General features: G+C 36.6%; 1 protein-coding gene across 2 annotated transcripts; it reads left to right on the top strand.

Moving 5' to 3' along the window:
- Window positions 1–1,381: 1,381 nt before the first annotated feature.
- Window positions 1,382–20,139, top strand: abhd8a (abhydrolase domain containing 8a). Of its 2 annotated transcripts, none has more exons than XM_084121039.1 (5): window positions 1,382–1,732; window positions 8,072–8,842; window positions 10,032–10,202; window positions 12,531–12,747; window positions 17,543–20,139. In XM_084121039.1, exons 2-5 carry the CDS (start codon window positions 8,085–8,087, stop codon window positions 17,792–17,794), a joined length of 1,398 nt encoding a protein of 465 aa, XP_083977165.1. In that variant the 5' UTR covers window positions 1,382–1,732; window positions 8,072–8,084; the 3' UTR covers window positions 17,795–20,139. The 2 variants fall into 2 exon arrangements, with proteins under 2 accessions (XP_083977165.1, XP_083977166.1); XM_084121040.1 differs by lacking the exon at window positions 1,382–1,732 and adding an exon at window positions 6,569–6,675.
- Window positions 20,140–21,772: the final 1,633 nt, after the last annotated feature.

Below are 21,772 nucleotides of genomic sequence, written 5' to 3'. Positions count from 1 at the left end.
AATTTGGGGTGGATGAATATGCCTTATTATCACGGAAAAAAATACTGGTAAAATCGTTACACCAGTAGGTGGCGACAAGTGACTTAAAAATGTATGTCATGAATCATTAGATTCGTTCAAAAACGCTGACATTTATGATTGAGTCATTAAATCATTAATTCAAGAGATTCGTTCAAAAATGCTGACATTTATGATTGAGTCATTAAATCATTAATTCAAGAGATTCGTTCAAAAACGCTGACATTTATGATTGAGTCATTGAATCATTAATTCAAGAGATTCGTTCAAAAACGCTGACATTTATGATTGAGTCATTAAATCATTAATTCAAGAGATTCGTTCAAAAATGCTGACATTTATGATTGAGTCATTAAATCATTAATTCAAGAGATTCGTTCAAAAATGCTGACATTTATGATTGAGTCATTAAATCATTAATTCAAGAGTCGTTCAAAAACGCTGACATTTATGATTGAGTCATTGAATCATTAATTCAAGAGATTCGTTCAAAAACGCTGACATTTATGATTGAGTCATTGAATCATTAATTCAAGAGATTCGTTCAAAAACGCTGACATTTATGATTGAGTCATTGAATCATTAATTCAAGAGATTCGTTCAAAAACGCTGACATTTATGATTGAGTCATTAAATCATTAATTCAAGAGATTCGTTCAAAAACGCTGACATTTACGATTGAGTCATTAAATCATTAATTCAAGAGATTCGTTCAAAAACGCTGACATTTATGATTGAGTCATTAAATCATTAATTCAAGAGATTCGTTCAAAAACGCTGATTCATACAGTAATGAAACAAGTGAAGTATTTATGATTGAGAGTCATTCAGTCAAACCATTAAAAAAAAATCATTCAAATTGATTGAACATTTTAAATAGACTGCAGCAATTAACATTTGGTCAGAACCTCTAGTATATTACATGTCATTTTGTTTAGTTGTCTCTAAACAGAGAATCGTTCAGAATCGTGAATAATTGCGATTCTCAATTTATCCAGAATCATGCAGCTTTTATAGAACGTATACTTATTGTCATATAATGACTATTGTGAATTACATGTCAAAGGTAGACCACAAAAAAAAAGTGTTTTGCTTAAATTTAGATTGTCTTGCAAAAATATTTGGAAGAGACTGTCCTGAAAGAAAAAAAAAAGAAAAAAAGTCATACGTTGTTTAGCCTATACAGTAGCCTATATGGCATATGTTAATGTGCTGTACTGGGCTATAAACTGGTGCTCTCTCGCGTTCTCTCTCTTCTGGGCATAGCAACAGCACTAGAAGTCACTGCATTGGTCGAAACTCACTGCAGGAAGCCCTACAGTTCGTTACACCTCCTGTCAGTCAAACAGAACACGAACCGAGACATGGTTCCCGACTCCCGGAGAAAACAAGGGCACTGGGCTGGATAATAACCCAGGCGTGAGGATGAGGATGAGGATGCTGAGAGGAGCATTTCACCCGACGCTGGAACGGCATCTTTATCTCTGTGCACCCGAATGCGTTTGCTCACATTTGCCTTAAATCTAGATTAGAATGAAGATGCCAAATCATCTCCTCTGCAGAATCCGCTTTAAATTACATTAGTGGGTTGAACTAACAGGTTCGATGTATTTTAATTGCTTTCACTGTGTTTCGAGAGATCTTAAACCCTGCAATTTTGGTGCGTAATTTAGAGCGCTTACAAATCCGATTCGTCTCACAGACATCGATCCAGGTAAGAATCATATTTGAAAATCACATTGCATATGCATAACATAAGGTTGCATCCTAGTTAACCGTCTACATTAAAGTGTGATGCTGTATGTAGTGTGCAGTGTGTTTTGCAAACCAATGCGTTGCGCAGCAACCAATCAATCAAATCAATCAATCAATCAATATCATTGATGTGTACATGTTTTGCATGGAAACCTGCTCTAGGATGCAATCATGCAAGACAATATTAACATTAATTGCAAAAAATTCTAAGGTTAATGAGGCATCATTGTGACTGGAGGGGTTGTGCTGATGCATTGCAGTGCATCATTTATTAAAACACCATTCTTAGATGAAATGACTTGCATTCTGAGCATGCTTCAATGACACACTAAACCCTTGTGGATAACGAGTTGGCTTCATTGAGACTGTACATAGTGTTCTTAATGTAGGTTACAAATCAGCATACTGTACAACAACCTGCCTAGTGCCCACACACTCCAATTCTGCATTGCAGACTGAGTGATGACACACCAAAACACACTCCCACTCGGCAAATGTGGGGCAATGCATGCAAGAGTTTGCTTTGGGTTTCATGTGCGAATGGAACCGTTTCTTTCATGTGAAATATACATGTTCAATAGCAAGACCAGGGTAAAATTAAAATCAGTAAATTTCCCAGTAATATGCAGTGCATTCTTGCAGTAAGTCAAAACATAACTGACCAGAATACACAGGGAATAGCAAAAGAAAACCGTAATATTGATACAAATGGAGACTGACAAGCTTGTTCATTGCAACAAGAGTTCCTGCTAGAAAAAAATATGTAATATCTTTTATAGTCAGAGGGAATAAAACTCTAATTAGATATCGGTTTAATCTATTGAGAGTTCAACAACTTGTAGTTTTGATTCATGCAAGTGGGTTTTTGCTTTTATTATTTAACCTGCAACGTGAAAAAGAAGTACACAGATTAGTGCGATGACATTTCCGATAATCACAATTAGAAATGATAATACTAATAATTATTATTGTTTAAAACAAATGGCTAAACTTATCTTGCTCACCGAAGGGTAAACAGTGTTCTTTGTAAAGCAGCATTGGGGAAAGTACTAATGCATAATAAATCTATTTTAAGATAAACCTTTTCCTCGTCCTCTTTGAGCAACTTCATCCGTAATGATCTTCCCTGTGGAGATGTGGTGAACAGCACCTGATGCTGGAGAATCATTAGCTAATTGGCAGATCGATGTTTCCTCCTTTATCTCTCTGTTGCATCGATACTGAACTTGCTATCTGTTATTTTTCTATCCGCCTTACAGTTTAAAGAAAGAGTTCACCCAAAAACGAAAAATCTGTCATCATCTGCTCAACCTCAAGACGCTTGTACTTCTTCTGTGGCTCGTCTTGGCTTTGCCTCACACAAAGCTTTTGCATAACTTTAAAAGACAAGAGATATGAAGATAAAACGGCAATCGCAGCCTATTTTACCGCCAGGATGATTAATTACATGCAATTTGGCCATTCAACCCTCAAAAGAGTCAATGAATAATCAACAATTTTCCAGTCAATTGTAAATAAACACACTCAATTTCATCTCATTTGCATCTGCGTTTGAAAAACAAATCATGCGTCTGTGTTTGACCGACAGAAGATCTTGGACGGAGCTCTTACTTGATTGTGTAATACCCAGAGATGTGCTGTGGCGGGATCAGCCTGCGGCATTGATTTTAGCGTAGGTGCTGAAGTCGACACTTTCACCGCTGCAGAAGCTGAGAGTAGCACTCCAGCATAAAACAGCAATTCCTAGAGGATCCCTCTAGAAGGTCTTTACATATGCGGGAAAGACCCGAGACAAAACTACTACTGTAAATCTGACCCCAAACAACATCTGAGCGCTTAAAAACGCCAGAATGTCAATGCATTAGATACAAAATATCAGCAAGTGACTCAAATCTAGCTTTCTCTACACTAACTTCATCAATTTTAGATGTTTTGGTCTTTTAAATGAATGACACTTGCATAGACATTTGTAAGTGTAGTGTTTAAGACCACTGTATATAATTACGGCCTCAGCGACTAGAAATAGCAGTTTGATTGCAGTTATAAGTGGTTGATAATATATAAAAATATATAATTGTTACACAAAACAGCAAGACTAAGATGTTTTGCACCAGCTCCTCATATGATTAATAATACATCACCACTAAAAACCTTCTCTCACTGAGTCTGAATAATGTATCGGCCCTCGAGATGAATCTGCTAAAAAGCGAGCAGGTGAAGGACAGAAAGAGATGGAGTTAATGATGACGAATCATGTTTGTTGCTTTATTATTTGTGACCCTGGACCACAAAACCAGTCACATGGATCAATTATGAAATTGAGATTCATACATCATCTGAAAGCTGAATAAATAAGCTTTCCATTGATGTATGGTTTGTTAGGATAGGCAGAAATACACATCTGGAATCTGAGGGTGCAAAAAAATCGAAACATTGAGAAAATCTCCTTTAAAGTTGTTCATTTATGTTCACGATTGTGCTGCATTCACTCACAAAAATAAATGTTTTATATATTTACGGTAGGAAATGTTCAAAATATCTTCATGGAACATAATCTTTACTTAATATCCTAATGATTTTTGGCATAAAAGAAAAATCGATCATTTTGACCCATACAATGTATTGTTGCCACAAATATACCCGTGCGACATGTGACTGGTTTTGTGATCCAGGGTCACATTTGTAGTCTTTAATTTAAATTTAAATGTCTATTTTAGTGTGTTTGAATGGGCATGTGGATTTATGTCTCTAGCTGTAGAACAGGAAGTTTGGCCTGTCATAAACGTGTCACTTCCTTTGTGGAAGCGGCTGTCTGCTGACTGATAGGGCTGTGAAAGACAAGGGACACATTTCAGAAGAGCGAGACGGAGGATAGAGCTGATGACAGTGAATATATTAGCAAGCAGCAGTAAAAACACCAACAACATTCTGCTGAAAGACTAATAACTCGAGACCTACTTCAGCAAATGTAGGCTTAAAAACAACAAGATCTGTGCATTTACATGTCCACATTTACATATTGTTTATATTAATTTAACACATAAAATTATATTGCAATATGACAGCTCTATCTACAATTTGTTTTACTGCTGAAAATAATTCCTGTTTCTGTGCATGTTTACATATTAAATATTACATTTACATATTCAATTATATTTCATGAGCTTGCACTATAAAATAATTAATCTTTCTGTACATTTACACACTACATATTATGTTTACATATGAAATTATATTGCAATATGAGTAACAGCTACAATTTCTTTAAATTAGAAAATAATTCACCTTTCCGTACATATACATGTTCACATTGTTTAATTGTTTACATTTAAATAATAGTTGTGTTGCAATGACAGTTCTAGCTACAATTTGTCTTGCACCAGAAAATAATTAATCTTTCTGTACATTTACATATTTTATATTATACAGTTATAGCTACTTTTTTCCAAGTTGTAAATAAACATCTTTTTCTTTTCAAATTTACAAGAAAACACTATTTCAGTCTTTCTACTTGAGTTTCATGTTTAATTCAATGTGTTGCTTGCCCTTTCTTTGTAATCATTTGTGAAATTTACTAGCAATTTCTTAGTGAAAATTGTTTCAAATTAACTTTTTTCAATGCACAATTTCATTTAAAGTACAGTAATTAATTTTGATTATTTTTTCATTACAAAATACATCAGTTTTTCCTCTGTGATATCAGCCACACGATCAGCAAATCATGCTCACTAATAACTCAGTCTATGTACGTCATTTATCTAGGAAGCCTCCAGCGCATACTGATGATCTGCTGTCTGTTTTGATGTCTCATTGCCTTGGGTTTGACTATAAATCTAATATAGCCGGCACAGAAATCGACCGCTGTAAATATTCCACAGGATTCAGGAACCGCATTCACTTCTAAGAAACAATCACAGCTGTATAGGTGTATTGATTTGCATGCAGGTATTATCATATTCACGTTCAATACAGGACACTTTCTCCATGAGTTCCCATGGGAAGCACATTGGAAGAGCCCGGGCTATTTTTAGATCCTTGTTTAGGTCACAATGTGAATCATCTTCTCTACTAGGATTCCATTGGCAAGATCCAACATGCAGCTCGCTCTGTTCCCACTGTAACTTGCTTTTACTGCCATTAATTGCATGGGTGAGTGTGTGTGTGTGTGTGTGCATTTTAATACTTACTTTTTATGTGCTTATATAGGAGTTTATGTGCTCAGATGTTGCTCTTTTAAAGCTCAGGATACTTGATGGTCTGGTGGAATGGAGTAGCAATTATCTCAGATGTTTCCCCTTAAAGTCATAGAAATAATGGAAAAAGCGGCACAAGTGAGTCAATAGTAAGAGTATAGAGCTGAAAAATTTATGTGAACAGCATTTTAACAATTTGATGAGAAATGTTTGAGATCATATTGAGATTTCTGACTTTTGATTGCAGATCTTTTCTGAAACTCTAGTGGAGACATGTTTTTTTTCCCCTGAGGAAACATCTCTCTCTCTCTCTATTAAATATCATTGCTGTTTAGGAGAAACATTTGAGATACGATAGATCTTATTTCTTCCCTATGGGCTTCCATATCAGAAAGCGTCCAGGGCTCTCTGGATCTCTCTCTGCAGTGCTGTTTGCATTTTTCACGGTGTGTTTGTGAAAGCTCTGCTGACAGCATCTGTCATACTGTCGCTCGCAGGAACAGCAATGCAGCGCTTCTTTTGTGCAGCTCACACACAAAGACTGGAGGCTTCGACAATATCCACCATAACCAGATCACACCGCATTAGTGCAACAGGAGCTAAAATGATATTAGGAAGATTTAAACTCACCGAACTGGGTGAAAGTTAAATCGGGAGCAGAACAGGACTGGTTTCCTCCTAATCCTGGATAAAGTGCAGAACGTCTGTGGTAATGGTTTGACCTGTGGTTTGTAAACAGTCCCTTCGGTTCTGAAGAGAAAATGTGTGACCATTTTACTTCTGAGTGAAACAAGATGCATTTTTTTAGATGCATTTATTTTATTCATATGAAATTGATTGAACAAGTTGAAAATTGAAAATATTCGTTGAAAAATATACAAGGGCAAATCTGAGTTATTACAATGAACGATTATGAAAACAAACAGGATCCTTTTTTTATATTGGATTCCGGATTCACAAAACATTCTGAAGAATAAAATCATTCTTTACTACTATTTTCTTATTATTTTCTAACTTAAGCTATATTTTGAATTCCAGATAAAAGTTCTTACAAATGAAGCACAAATCCATTATACTGTTACACGTGCGTTTTCTTTCTCGACTGTTTACGTCCACATAAAACACAACTGACTGTGTTTACGTGAATACTCACCAAGACGGGCATTTTGACATTATTATGTGTGTATTTGACTTTTTAAGTGCAATAAGCAGCGAAAAAGAACTCAATTTAGTACTAAGAGGCGGCTTTATGTGGATGTTTGACCACAAAATCTGTGGAAATGTGACCCTGGACCACAAAACATGGGTAATTTTTTTTAAATTGAGATTTATATGCCACCTGAGAGTTGAATAAATAAGCTTTCCGTTGATGTATGGTTTGTTAGGATATAATATTTGGCCGAGATACAACTATTTGAAAATCTGGAATCTGATCGTGCAAAAAAATGAAAACATTGAGAAAATCTCCTTTAAAGTTGTTCATTTATGTTCTCGATTGTACAGCATTCACTCACAAAAATAAATGTTTTATATCTTTATGGTAGGAAATGTACAAAATATCTTCATGGAACATGATCTTTACTTAATATCCTAACGATTTTTGCCATAAAAGAAAAATCGATAATTTTGACCCATATAATGTATTGTTGGCTATTGCCACAAATATACCCGTGCGACGTGACTGGTGACGTGATCCAGGGTCACATATGATTAAAATTATGCTCAATCCAATGCAAAAACTCAAGCCCTCTTACAGCAACAATATTCATCCGGAGCAAATGAATCGAGTGAGTGAGTGGAGGCGGGTTTGTGTGTCACTCGCAGTCGGAGAGATGAGAGAGAGAGAAAGCGCAGCTGGCATCGTAAATCTATTCTGCGGAAAATGAGTATTGGAAGCGTTTCAGATATTTCAGTATCGAACACTACATTGCACTTAGTTTATCATTTCAGATGCCTTTTTAAAAGACTACAATTGAAAACTGTATATATTATATATAATATTCCGACCAAAGTGACTGTGTTACACGCGCCAGAGATGAAATACACCCACGTTTGTCAGGTGTTAATGTGAAGCCCTGGTTGTAATCGTATTTGTGTGTCTTCAGGTAAACCGCCGGCATGTTGACCAGCATCACCGAGAGCATCTTCTGCTGTCTGTGGGGAAAGACGACCAGCGTGGTGTTGCCGGTTGAGTCATCTGACGGCAAGCCCGCCGATGGATTCGAGTTTGTGGAGGTGAAGCCAGGCCGGGTTCTTCGCGTGCGCCACATTCTCCCCGAACGTCCCGCAACCACAGACGAACAACCAGAGCCGAGCAGCAGCAGCAGCGTCCACTGCAAGCGCAAGATCACGGTGTACCGCAACGGCCAGCTGGTGATCGAGAACCTGGGAGATGTCCTCCACTCGGAGATCCTGCAGTGCCAGAACGGAGACGTGGAACAGTGCAGCACGGTGGAGGTGGAGCTGTCGGATTACACCACCGCACCGTCCTCCCCGGATCCCAAACCTGCTCCACCTCTGCTCATCTCTGACCAGCAGAAGCCCGCTCCTCCACCCAGACGCAGGCGACGGAAACCCAAGCGCACCGTGCTGATCGACACGCAGCGCTGCATCAGCAGCTGTAAGGGGACGCATTCGGACGTGGCGCTGTTCTTCATCCACGGCGTGGGCGGCTCGCTGGACATCTGGGGGAGGCAGCTGGACTTCTTCTCTCGGTTGGGTTACGAGGTCATCGCTCCTGATTTGGCGGGTCACGGCGCCAGCATTGCTCCTCAGATAGCGGCGGCGTACACCTTCTACGCACTCGCGGAGGACCTGCGCGCCATATTCAAGAGATATGCGAGGAAACGCAACATCCTGATTGGTCACTCATACGGGTAGGCAGTGCCATTCTACCCACTACTGGTTAACAGTTTGGAATAATTAAGATTTATTAATGTGGTAACACTTTACAATAAGGTTCATTACTTAATGTATATACTAACATGAACTAACAAAGAGCAATGCATTTGTTACAGTGTTTATTAATCTTTGTTAATGCTAGTTAATAAAAATACAGCTGTTCATTGTTTGTTAACCTATGTTAACCTTTGATTTTAATGACATATTGAAATTAATATTAACTAAGATTAATAAATACTGTAGAATTATAGTATTGTTAATTCTTAGTTCATGCTAACTAAGGTAGTTAACTAATGTTAACTAATGATTAACCATTAATGTTTTTGAACTCTCCTGCTCACCAAGGCTTCATTTATTTGATCGAACATACAGTAAAAAACATAATATTGCTAAATATTATTACAACTATTTTCTATTGTAATATATGTTAAGATGTAATTCATGGCAGACGCTATTTACACTAAGTGTAAATAGTATTTAGACTACTCCGTGCTGATATGCGATGGGAAAAGGGAGAATACATATATGATGAGAAAAATATGTAGTCCAGTGTCATAGGTAACTAAAACTAAAACAATAATAATTAAAAATCACTAAAATAAGAGTTACAAAACTTCAACAAAAATTAGAAAAATGTTACCTCGGAAACTAACAGAAATAAATTGAATTTAAACTATAAAGTTAAATTAAAATATTTTAAAAAAGAAAAGATAAAAATTACATGCACAAACAAAATTACTTAAACTAAAATGAAAACTGAAAATATAAAAGCTAATTCAAAATATTAACAAATACTATAATAGTATATAAATATTACTAAATTGATTTAGTCAAGTCTGTCCAAGCTTATGACTGCTACAGTACACTGAACTTTTTTTTTGCTGTTTGATTAAATGATAAATAATAATAATAATAACAATGATAAATAAAATGAGCTAAACCAACACAAATGCTATACATTTCGACCTGACTTAATTTAATTGTCTTCAATCCACATATACATAAATAAAATTGAGGTCTACTTCTAATCCGTTGAGCCTACATGAATGATTTCTGTCGCATTAACTGAATAGTTCTATAATTCACAAAAGCCCGTGTTTCTTCCTGGCATGTTTTCATGAGCAATTATTGCTAACCCCGGATCACCGTTTTGTTCGTGTGAAGGGTGTCGTTCTGTACGTTCCTGGCACACGAGTATCCGGAGCAGGTGCATAAGGTGGTGATGATCAACGGAGGCGGCCCGACGGCGCTGGAACCGAGTCTGTGCTCAATCTTCCAGCTGCCCTCCTGTGTCCTGCACTGTCTGTCCCCGTGCCTCGCCTGGAGCTTCCTCAAGTAACACACTTTCTCTTTATTAAAGCAGAACATAAGACACAACACAGTTAGAGACGGTACCATCAAAACAAAACACATCAAACTAGGTGTATATATAGGATAATATAGAATATAGGATGTACGTGTAATTATGTGAAGCATGTGTGTAAAATTGTGTTGAGTATGTGTACATCTCTATTATAAGTTTCCTAATATATATGTAGAACAATGCTCATTATATATACAATATACATGGGTTCCCACGGGTCCTTGAAATCCTTGAAAGTTTGTGAATCTGAAGAAAAAAAAATTCAAGGCCCTGGAAAGTTTTTGAAAATGAACATAATAGATACAGTTCCTTGAAAGTGCTTGAATTTATTTAGTTTATTTAGTTTTCTGGAAAAAAATTCCATATTATTCCCTCCGGTCCGCTAATGTGTTAATTCGCCAACACTTCGTGGCCTGTGCGCACTAGCTTGCTTGATTTACGTTAGCATTTACATGTTACGTTAAGTGTTTCCCGCGTGAGGTACTTTGTGTTGTACGTTGCCATGACATTCACGCGCGTACAAAACAACTACGATGGAACCTCAACGTTTGTTGTTCGACACAACAAATGTGTTTCCACATTAAGTCCTTGAATTGACCCTTCGCTAAGCCACGCCCGAAAACCGCCACAGGCCAATCGTGGCTTAGCAACCGTAACTAGGCGCGGGAGGTCTGGCAAGCTTTCGAGCGAGAGGGAAACATGCCGCGTTGTGCGTATGGATTGTGCAAATCTGATACCCGGTATCCTAAAATTTTGGACGGGGTGGTGGATTTTGTTCCCTTTCCGAGACCTAAAACCCAAGGGGAGAAATGCCGGGCGTCATCTTCATTTATATAGCGCTTTTATCAATGTAGATTGTTCCAAAGCAGCTTTACATTGATAATAGGAAATTAAAAGTAAAGTGTTTTGGCTTTATAGCAGCTCTAGAATAAAGTTATTGTCCAGCTCGTGGATCAAGCAGTGTGATTAAAGGCAAGACGGAGGCTCACTGACATAATTTAACGTTACTTACAAATATATTTCAGCATTTTGTTAAACGACGGCCAAACTAGTAACGTTACCCCAATCCGATCGCGACTCTCCCGGTGTTAGTTCTTCTAGTAAAAGTAAAAGGTAGTTAGTAAAAGGAGGGAACATCAGGGGGCTTGCCGGAGATCTCCAAGGGAAAGTTTGGTATGCAAACTTAATCAGTTCATAACAGTAGTCACTAATGTGACCCACGACGTGTGAGCAGTAACGTTAGCCTGGCGCACTACAAATATAAGCGGGAGAATGTTATCATTACAAAGTGGTCAGGCTAATGTCTTGTGTTTATTCCACGATACATATGGATAAGCTGTTTGATTTATAAATATTAGAATATTTTCACATTTCACTTACCCTGCTGGGCATGCACAAAGCTGTTCCTCAATTTGTGTGTTTCCCATTTGAATGGTCAGCGTATGAGGCGGTTGCTGCTTGCACTGGGGACCTAACGTTATAGACTTTAGCTTCAATTTTGATGAAATTATTCTCTAATCGTTTGCATATTATGTCGTGGATATAGCCCTCGAATGCATACTGCAGTCTTGCACTCTCATATTTTCTGCATACATACTGTAATAGACGTGCCAGGCGCAAAAGCTTGACAGGCGTAGCAACAGTAACTAAGGAGGGCGGGGCTTAGCGAAGGGTCAATTTGAGGGTATTGGACCTGGAAAGTCCTTGAAAGGTCCTTGAATTTGAAGTTAACCAAGGTGTGGGAACCCTGTATATAGCAGTAGTAATATTCAAAGATGTAATAAGGAATAAGAAAAACAAGAGAAAGGGAGAAGAAAAAGAAAAAAACCATCACCACTTAATTTTTTTTCTTTTTTTCTTAAAGCAGAACATAAGACTGTGTTTTGTCTCATGTTCTGCTTTAAGAAAAAAAGAAAAAAAAGAAAGTGGAGATGTTTTTTTAATGTTTTTTGTTTTGATGTTTTTAGAGACGATACCATCAAAACAAAACACATCAAACAGAATATAGGATGTATGTGTAATTATGTGAAGCATGTGTGTAAAATTGTGTTGAGTATTTGTACATCTCTATTATAAGTTTCCTAATATATATGTAGAACAATGCTCATTATATATACAATATACATATATAGCAGTAGTAATATTCAAAGATGTAATAAGGAAAAAGAAAAACAAGAGAAAGGGAAAAAAAAAGAAAAAACATCACCACTTTCCGGCATGTCATGTTTTCTGTAATGACTTCTGCAAAAAGTCCACGGTCGTTGTTAGTAAGCATGTGTGTTGTTGTGTTCTCCACACAGAGCTGGCTTCGCCAGGCAGGGTGCGAAAGAGAAGCAGCTTTTGAAAGAGGGAAACGCGTTTAACGTCTCTCCGTTCGTCCTGCGAGCGATGATGAGCGGTCAGTACTGGCCCGAGGGGGATGAAGTCTACCACGCGGAGCTGACCGTACCCATACTGCTGGTGCACGGCATGTATGACAAGTTTGTACCAATTGATGAGGATCAGCGGATGGCAGAGGTTCGTGCACATCAGATCTATTTTCAGTGTGCTGCGGTTGTTTCTTGTGAGAGTTTTTTTTTTTTTGGGCTGCGTCACAATTCACATACTTCTACTGTGCATGAAATGCATGATTTTTGCTGGTGGTTTCAGCAGTTAAGAACATGTTCAGGTCATAATTCAACTCAAAAACAAAAGAAAGAAATGTAAAATTAGAATTTGCATTAAAAAATTAAGCCTATTTTTTAGTTTTTTTATTTATTTATTTATTTTTTACAAAGTATTTATATATCATAGCAGTATTTAATGTAGATTACCTCTCTAACTAAACTTGCTTTGTGAGGAAAACTGTGTTTGTCTAACATTATCTAATCATCCCCTTTTGGCTTATAATATATTATTACTTATTAATATATATATATTTTTTAATAAATGCTAGCAAACTTGTGCAGTTATGCAAAATGTAAGATGGTAAATATTTAATTGATGAGTTGTCAGTACAATATTTAACCTAAGGGTATGATTTTACCCCAAAATTCAACAAAAATTGGTAAATGCAAATACATTTTTTGCTGCCTGGATTCCAGTTGTTTCTGCAAATTGCTGTGATCCGCTTTTGTCAGTCTGTAAAAAGAAAGCTCTATGGCCGGTTGCACAAACTTCCTAGACTAGTCTTACAAGTTAATCTTTTTTTTTTTCACTTCACATCTTAATAGGGCGCAACATTCGGGTTCTGGAAGTAAAAACTCCATTACTTTTCTCCATAGGGAAATTTATTTTAATAATAAGGTTTTAAAGGTTTAACTTTCAATACCGTGAGCTACGAGGTTGTTAATCAATGGTATTTGCTTGTGTTGAAGCCGTCAGCCCACATTATTTCAGCTTAGTTTTAAAATAATTGTGTTTAACAGTGGAATTCCTGGTGAAAAACTACATTACCCATGATGCTGTACAGAAAATTCCACCAATCAGAGAGTCGGAAAAAGCAACACGCTCCAAAAGAGCTCTTTAGCTCCGCCCACTCCCATGAAGCACTGCGAATGACTTAAAGTAATCTCTCTACGATCTCAAAATACTAAAATGTTATATTCATATTTTGCAATAAACGTAAAATATATTGTTTTTATATTTATATAATCAACATTTGTAAATGAGTAGTTTTATATTTCTCCATTTTTAATTTGATTATGCTGTTCGCAAAGCTTCATGGGATTGTAGTTCTTTCTCACTAAGCTGTTAAAGTACACAGTCTTGTACCTTTGTCTGATTAAAAAAAAACTTTGCTTCAAATCAAAGTTTGTATTGTTGTGATTCACCCTGTTGCTGATTGGCTTGTTTCATGGCTTATAACTTATAACAATCTATTTTAAAATCCCTATGGGAAAAATGAATGAAAAAAATATATATTTCCGGATCCAGTTACACTCTATTTCTTAACATAATGGCTATGTTTATGCAACTTCCCCCTGATTTCTATTTGTACAGTCAATCGCACAGCTTTTCCCCATTTTAGATGTGTTTTCGCATCATTCAAGCTGAACACTAATGTTTTTGATTTTGTGGTAAAAGGTTAGCGTAACATCTTTTTGTGAGACTCACAAAAATATAATCTTGTATTCTATGCAGGATGAATAGTATGTGAATTTGGATGCAGCCTTTGCTTGCAGTCAGTGTGTGTGTGTGTGTGTGTGATGTTGGCTCACTCATCATGACTCTTCAACACAAGAGTGTCTCTGTGCTGTACTGGGCTGTTCATGAGTAGAGGAGCGTTACACATGTCCTCATGCAGATGTGCTCTGAATCAAACAATGGCGTCTCATTGTACTGCTCATTGAACTCTTGCTGACGTCAGTTAGGACTTCCTGTGGGCCACAAATGTAAAAAAGAAAGAAAGAAAGAAAGAAAGAAAGAAAGAAAGAAAGAAAAGAAAATAACGTTTAGCTCAAACCATAAGACTGATTGTCTGATCATCACTGATATACATACAAAAAAATCAAAAAGTTTAACATTAGTTTTATAATTGATATTATATATAATTTAAATATTTTTGATACTTTATATAGAATAAAAAAAAAAAAAAAAATATATATATATATATATATATATATATATATATATATATACACTCACCTAAAGGATTATTAGGAACACCTGTTCAATTTCTCATTAATGCAATTATTTAATCAACCAATCACATGGCAGTTGCTTCAATGCATTTATGGGTGTGGTCCTGGTCAAGACAATCTCCTGAACTCCAAACTGAATGTCAGAATGGGAAAGAAAGGTGATTTAAGCAATTTTGAGCGTGGCATGGTTGTTGGTGCCAGACGGGCCGGTCTAAGTATTTCACAATCTGCTCAGTTACTGGGATTTTCACGCACAACCATTTCTAGGGTTTACAAAGAATGGTGTGAAAAGGGAAAAACATCCAGTATGCGGCAGTCCTGTGGGCGAAAATGCCTTGTTGATGCTAGAGGTCAGAGGAGAATGGGCCGACTGATTCAAGCTGATAGAAGAGCAACTTTGACTGAAATAACCACTCGTTACAACCGAGGTATGCAGCAAAGCATTTGTGAAGCCACAACACGCACAACCTTGAGGCCGATGGGCTACAACAGCAGAAGACCCCACCGGGTACCACTCATCTCCACTACAAATAGGAAAAAGAGGCTACAATTTGCACGAGCTCACCAAAATTGGACAGTTGAAGACTGGAAAAATGTTGCCTGGTCTGATGAGTCTCGATTTCTGTTGAGACATTCAGATGGTAGAGTCAGAATTTGGCGTAAACAGAATAAGAACATGGATCCATCATGCCTTGTTACCACTGTGCAGGCTGGTGGTGGTGGTGTAATGGTGTGGGGGATGTTTACTTGGCACACTTTAGGCCCCTTAGTGCCAATTGGGCGTCGTTTAAATGCCACGGCCTACCTGAGCATTGTTTCTGACCATGTCCATCCCTTTATGACCACCATGTACCCATCCTCTGATGGCTACTTCCAGCAGGATAATGCACCATGTCACAAAGCTCGAATCATTTCAAATTGGTTTCTTGAACATGACAATGAGTTCACTGTACTAAAATGGCCCCCACAGTCACCAGATCTCAACCCAATAGAGCATCTTTGGGATGTGGTGAAACGGGAGCTTCGTGCCCTGGATGTGCATCCCACAAATCTCCATCAACTGCAAGATGCTATCCTATCAATAAGGGACAAATTTTTATAAAGAATGCTTTCAGCACCTTGTTGAATCAATGCCACATAGAATTAAGGCAGTTCTGAAGGCGAAAGGGGGTCAAACACAGTATTAGTATGGTGTTCCTAATAATCCTTTAGGTGAGTGTATATATATATATATATATATATATATATATATATATATATATATATATATATATATATATATATATATATATATATGAAGGTGATGTATTATTTATATATTATTTAAATTGTCATTTTTATAAATTAGATTAATTTCTTTTTATTATAATGATATATAATTATATTTTATACTTTTATTGTTATTGTTATTTTATTATTTATTCATTATTACAAATTAGATTAAATTCTAAAAATATTTATTTGTTTGTGCGCGTGTGTGTTTATTTATTTTTTAAATATAATAAATATAGATTTTTTTATTTCTTTATTATATTACAATATCTATATCAGGGGTAGGCAACCTAAGGCACGCGTGCCAACACTGGCACGCGGAGGGTTAATCGCTGGCACGCGCGCAAATGCGAGAGAAGTGTATGTATTTCATTCAGATAAAGTAGTCTACCTGCACACAGATCTACATTTTGATGTAATAATTCCTCATAGTAAAAAAACACGGAACGCACATGTAGGAAACCTCGTGAATTACGGCCGTTTCACGCATATTTTTTTCGGCGTTCATGTTAATCAATGAGTGCATTCAAACGGGAGCAGGAGCAGCGCGTGAGCAGCAGTGAAGCGCGGGTTTCGCCGCCAAGTCTATTTTGTCTGCGCTGCTCACGCTCAATGAAAGTGAAAGCACACTTTTGATGGACAAAATAAATTTGATTTCAAACAAAAGATCCCAAAATGCACAGAATGTGCATGTCTAGTGTGTTTTAACATGAACTGGATTAGGTTATGTCAGAAAAGAAAATGAAGACTCAAAAATATTTATAAAAAATTTACCCATTTAAACTTGTTTTTATTATTCAGTTAAGGATATGGTATTTTATAAAAAAAAAAATATATAGGCTATATAGAAAATAAATATTTGTGTGTGCTGTAAAGTGTAAAATGAAATAGGAATCGGCTAAAATTGGTATCGGCAGGTCAAACTCAATGAAAAATCGGAAATCGGGAATCGGCCTAGAAAATTGTAATTGGTGTATCTCTAGTTAGGAGTTATAAATACTAAAAATTGTCTATCTAAATCTAAAACAAATTTCAAGAGAATATTTAAATTTTTCGTACTATTTCTGTGTTAGCCATTATGAAAATGTAAAATGTGTGTGTGTGTGTGTGTGTGTGTGTGTGTGTGTGTGTGTGTGTGTGTGTGTGTATATATATATATATATATATATATATATATATATATATATATATATATATGCTAAATGTGTGTTGTGGCACAGTGATGAACTCGGAAACTTAAAAATGGCACTTTATGACAAAAAGGTTGCCGACCCCTGATCTATATAAATACATTATAAAAATATATATATGTAAAGGTTTAAAAAATGTATATATAAATGCTATAGATACATTGTTATATAATATTCTACAATATAATAAAGATATAATGTAATACTTTTTAACTGTCTTTATTTCAGATCCTCTTGTTTGCATTCCTGAAAGTAATCGAGGAAGGCAGTCACATGGTGATGATGGAATGCCCCGAAACGGTCAACACGCTCCTGCACGAGTTCTTCCTCTGGGAACCTGACGATTCCAAAAAGAACACGGTTACCAAGGTAACAGCCGACCAGACAACAGTCAACAACGTCACACCCGTCCAGACGCTCACTGTCGCCAACGGCAACATCACAGGGACTCCCAAGGTCAACAAGCCCCTTAACAAGTAACCTGATGATTGACGTTTTTGGGGTAAAGCAATCAGAAGGCTGTTGATGGCAGGCTGAAACCGTCACCTTGGCTGAGAGCTGATTTTTGGTCAGATGGTCCTAGCGGGTGTCGAGGCGGGGGTGAGAAAGAATCGCGTTCAAAGAGACTCTCGGTGAGAACTAGCGACGAGGGGAAAAGAAGCAGCTGATTTTAAACCAATGATGGTGGTTTAAGACATCACAATGCCTTTGTATCTCTCTGCTACCTTTGGACAATATCTTTCCTTCTTGTGCTGTCTAAACAAAAGGACTGGATGTCCGAAATCAAAGTGTGTTCAAGCGTTGGTGTCCAGGCGGGACTGAACTATGAGAAAGATATGAGGAAAAAAAAACTATTGCAATCCAAACCAAGAGAGTGTTTAAAGTCAACATGAAATGTTTGCAACCTGGGCTTGACATTAACAAATGCGGTTGTTTGGATCAGTCACTTCTATTAGACACTTTGGCGGGTTGAATATTATAATATATACATTTATCAATTTCAGTAGTCTAATAAAAAGGCATTTGAAATGATAAACTAAGTGCAATGTAGTGTTGTCAAACATATCGATTTTTCTATACAGATCGATACTGAAATATGTGAAACGCTTCCAATACTAATTTTCCGCAGAATAGATACACAATACCAGCGAGTGACACACAAACCCGCCTCCACTCACTCACTCGATTCATTTGCTCCGGATGAATATTGTTGCCGTTACAGAGCTTGAATTTCCCCGTGGGATTGCGCATAATTTTACTAATTCTCGCCGATTTTGTGCTCAAACACCCACATAAAGCCGCCTCTCAGTACTAAACTGAGTTCTGTTTCGTTGCTTATTGCACTTAATTAGTCAAATACACACAAAATAATGCCAAAATGCCAGTCTTGGCGAGTTTTCACGTGAACACAGTCAGTTATGTTTAAGTGAATGTAACAGTTCAGAAAGAAAACATGTGTAATGGATCTGTGCGTCAGGTCTTAAAGGGACAGCAGCCTAATATTCCTGCAGTCAAATATTAAAAATATCTTTATGGGAGTTTTTCCCTATGGTATCAAAGTCAAAATTGTGTCTAGTAACTTTGGAAAGGCACTAGGTGAAAAAGTTAATGTCAAGCCCTGTTTTCAACCCATTTCACTTCAATAATAAGACATATTGCGTGTTGTATACAGTACCAGTACGATTACAAAGACCAGATTTTACTTTGTGCACAATGTGTTGTAATAAAAGGGTCGCTTTCATGTTGACTTTAACGGACGTTTGTACAGAGTCCGTGTTTATATTATGCGATATACAAGTACTAATATATTGAAATCAACACATTTTAACACGTCTTCCCTTATAAAGCAAATCCATCGCTTGGAGTTTAAGAGCGAGCGCAGACGTATAAAATACTGAATTCTGTTAAAACACTCCTTGAAAGATTACATACTGTAAACGAACTCATGCTAGCTACACATTATTTCACTTGAAACAAAACTGTATGAATTTAACAACAAAGCAACAGATGTTGGTTCACATGAAGGACAAGCAAAAACATCACATGGAAATCGACTGTCGCAATGGGAGATTTCATGCCAGTTGGCACTTGTTCGTCTCTTAGCAACTAGAAAGTCGGGCATTAGAGCAGAAGCACGGTGAGAGAGAGAGAGAGAGTTATAATGATGCTGCCGGCCACAATATGACATGATGGTGCTGAGGAAAAACAGGATATAAGCTATAGTATCACAGTGCATTCATATACAGAACCGCACGAAAGTCTAGAATCTGATCATCAGGTTGATTCAATCATGTGCAATGTGATGACAACGCATTTGCTAAATAGGACAGACCGTCTGTCTATGCAAAGAATAACGCCTCCGGTCGGTTACCATGGCAACAGTAGTCGAGAGCAAACTGGATTAAGAACAGCAGGTTTGGTCCGTGTGACCCTGCGATCATTGAGAGATGACTGAGACATCGTGAGATCTCATTGAACGTTTATGCAACCAGAGCAGTCGAACATCCCTGTGTCAGAGCGGATGGACTGGTGGACACATTTTCAGGTATTTATGTAATTAACAAATGTCCACTTATCATCCACACTTTTAGATATTTATTATATTAATAATAATTGGACACAGATAATGAGCTGATGTGCTGCGTTAAAAATAAAAATGAAAACTTGGGCAATTTAAAAGAATGCACTATTGTTCAAAGGTTTGGTGTCAATAAGGTTTTATTTTATACTTTATTTTACAGTGTCATTGTTACACGTGTTACATGTAGTTACTATAGTAATAACTATTAATTATGCATAATTACATGCAACTAACCCCTTAACCAAACAAAACCCTATTCCTAACCCTATAGTAAGTACATGTAGTTGCTTAATTTTACTCGGTACTTAAATATATAATTACAGTGTAACAAAGAAACCTTAAAATAAAGTGTAACCCTTTATTTTAAGGTGGAATTGTTACAGTGTAATTCTATATTTAAGTACTGAGTAATAATAATTAACTACATGTACCTACTATAGGGTTAGGGTAGGATTAGGGTTTGGTTGAGGGTTAGTTGCATGTAATTATGCATAATTTATACAGTAGTTATTACTATGGTACGTACATGTAACATAGGACACTGTAAAATAAAGTGTTACCGTTTTTTTATTATTATTATTAATACTTTTCAGCAAGGATGCATTAAATGGATCAAAATTAACAGTGAGGATGTGAAATGTTACAAAATATTTCTATTTCAAATAAATGCTGTTCTTTTTTTAACTTTCTATTCATGAAAGAATCCTTAAAAACTGCATCATGGTTTCCACAAAAAATACGAAGCAGCAAAACTGTTTTCAACATCGATAATAATCAGAAATGTTTCTTGAGCAGCAAATCATCATATTAGAATGATTTCTGAAGGGTCATGTGACACTGAAGACTGGAGTAATGATGCTGAAAATTCAGCTTTGCATCACAAAAATAAGTTGCATTTGAAAATATATTCACATAGAAAACAGTCCTTTTGAATTCTAATAATATTTCACAATATCACTGTATTTTTGATCAAATAAATGCAGCCTTTATGAGCAGAAGAGACTATTTCCCAAACTTTTGAAAAGTAGTATAACTGTAAATTCCCACTTTAACAACACGTCTACACATTAAAACATTACATTACTCTGACTTAACTCTAATTCAACTGAAGTGAAGGGAGTCTACACCTTTTTTTTGATGTGCTGAGAAGAAACATAGAAACATAGTTTGCTAAATGATTGCTGTGTGATTGATAGAAGAATTGGAGATATTATAAACTGAATTACAGGTGAATGAGATTGTGATCACAGCTGGATGCCAGTGTTTAACATCTGCTCAATTTCAGTGTTACCAGAGAGAAAGTTCTAGCATCTGATTACAAAGTATATTCTACTGAAGACTTCTATCTGTAGCCAGCTGTCGTTTAGCATAGACAATCATTTTCACTTTTCCTTAAATTACATTTACAGTGATGCACTTACTGTACGGTCCAAGCCTGTGGAGTGTTACTGGATTTTACATGATCATAATAGGACAAAATAATGGAAATAACAGTAATTAAAATGTACCGTGTGATGTTGAAGTCTCTTGGCTATACATTCAAAATGGTGTATATTTTACCCATTTATCCCAGTGCAGTGTCCCATTGACTTCCATTGAAAGTGCATTACTGTACATGCAAAAATTATTTGTTCTGACAGATGTTGTTCATACAGCTTAAGTTGCACCAAATCCAGAATATTTATTCAAATGTGACTTGCATATACAATTACATTGTAATGCAGAGCAGAGGATATACATTTTATTGCAGCCACTCCTGTGAATTAGAAAACAAAAACTATTGTGTGCTTTTGACAAAAACTTGCCTATGCATTTGCTGTGGCTGTACTACCTAAAGGTCTGTTCACACCAAGAACGATGTTTATTATAAGCGCACG

The sequence above is a fragment of the Abramis brama genome (genome assembly GCF_963993115.1).
Source record: "Abramis brama genome assembly, chromosome: 7".
NCBI lineage: Eukaryota > Metazoa > Chordata > Actinopteri > Cypriniformes > Leuciscidae > Abramis > Abramis brama.
This window is presented reverse-complemented; position numbering and strand designations above follow the sequence as displayed.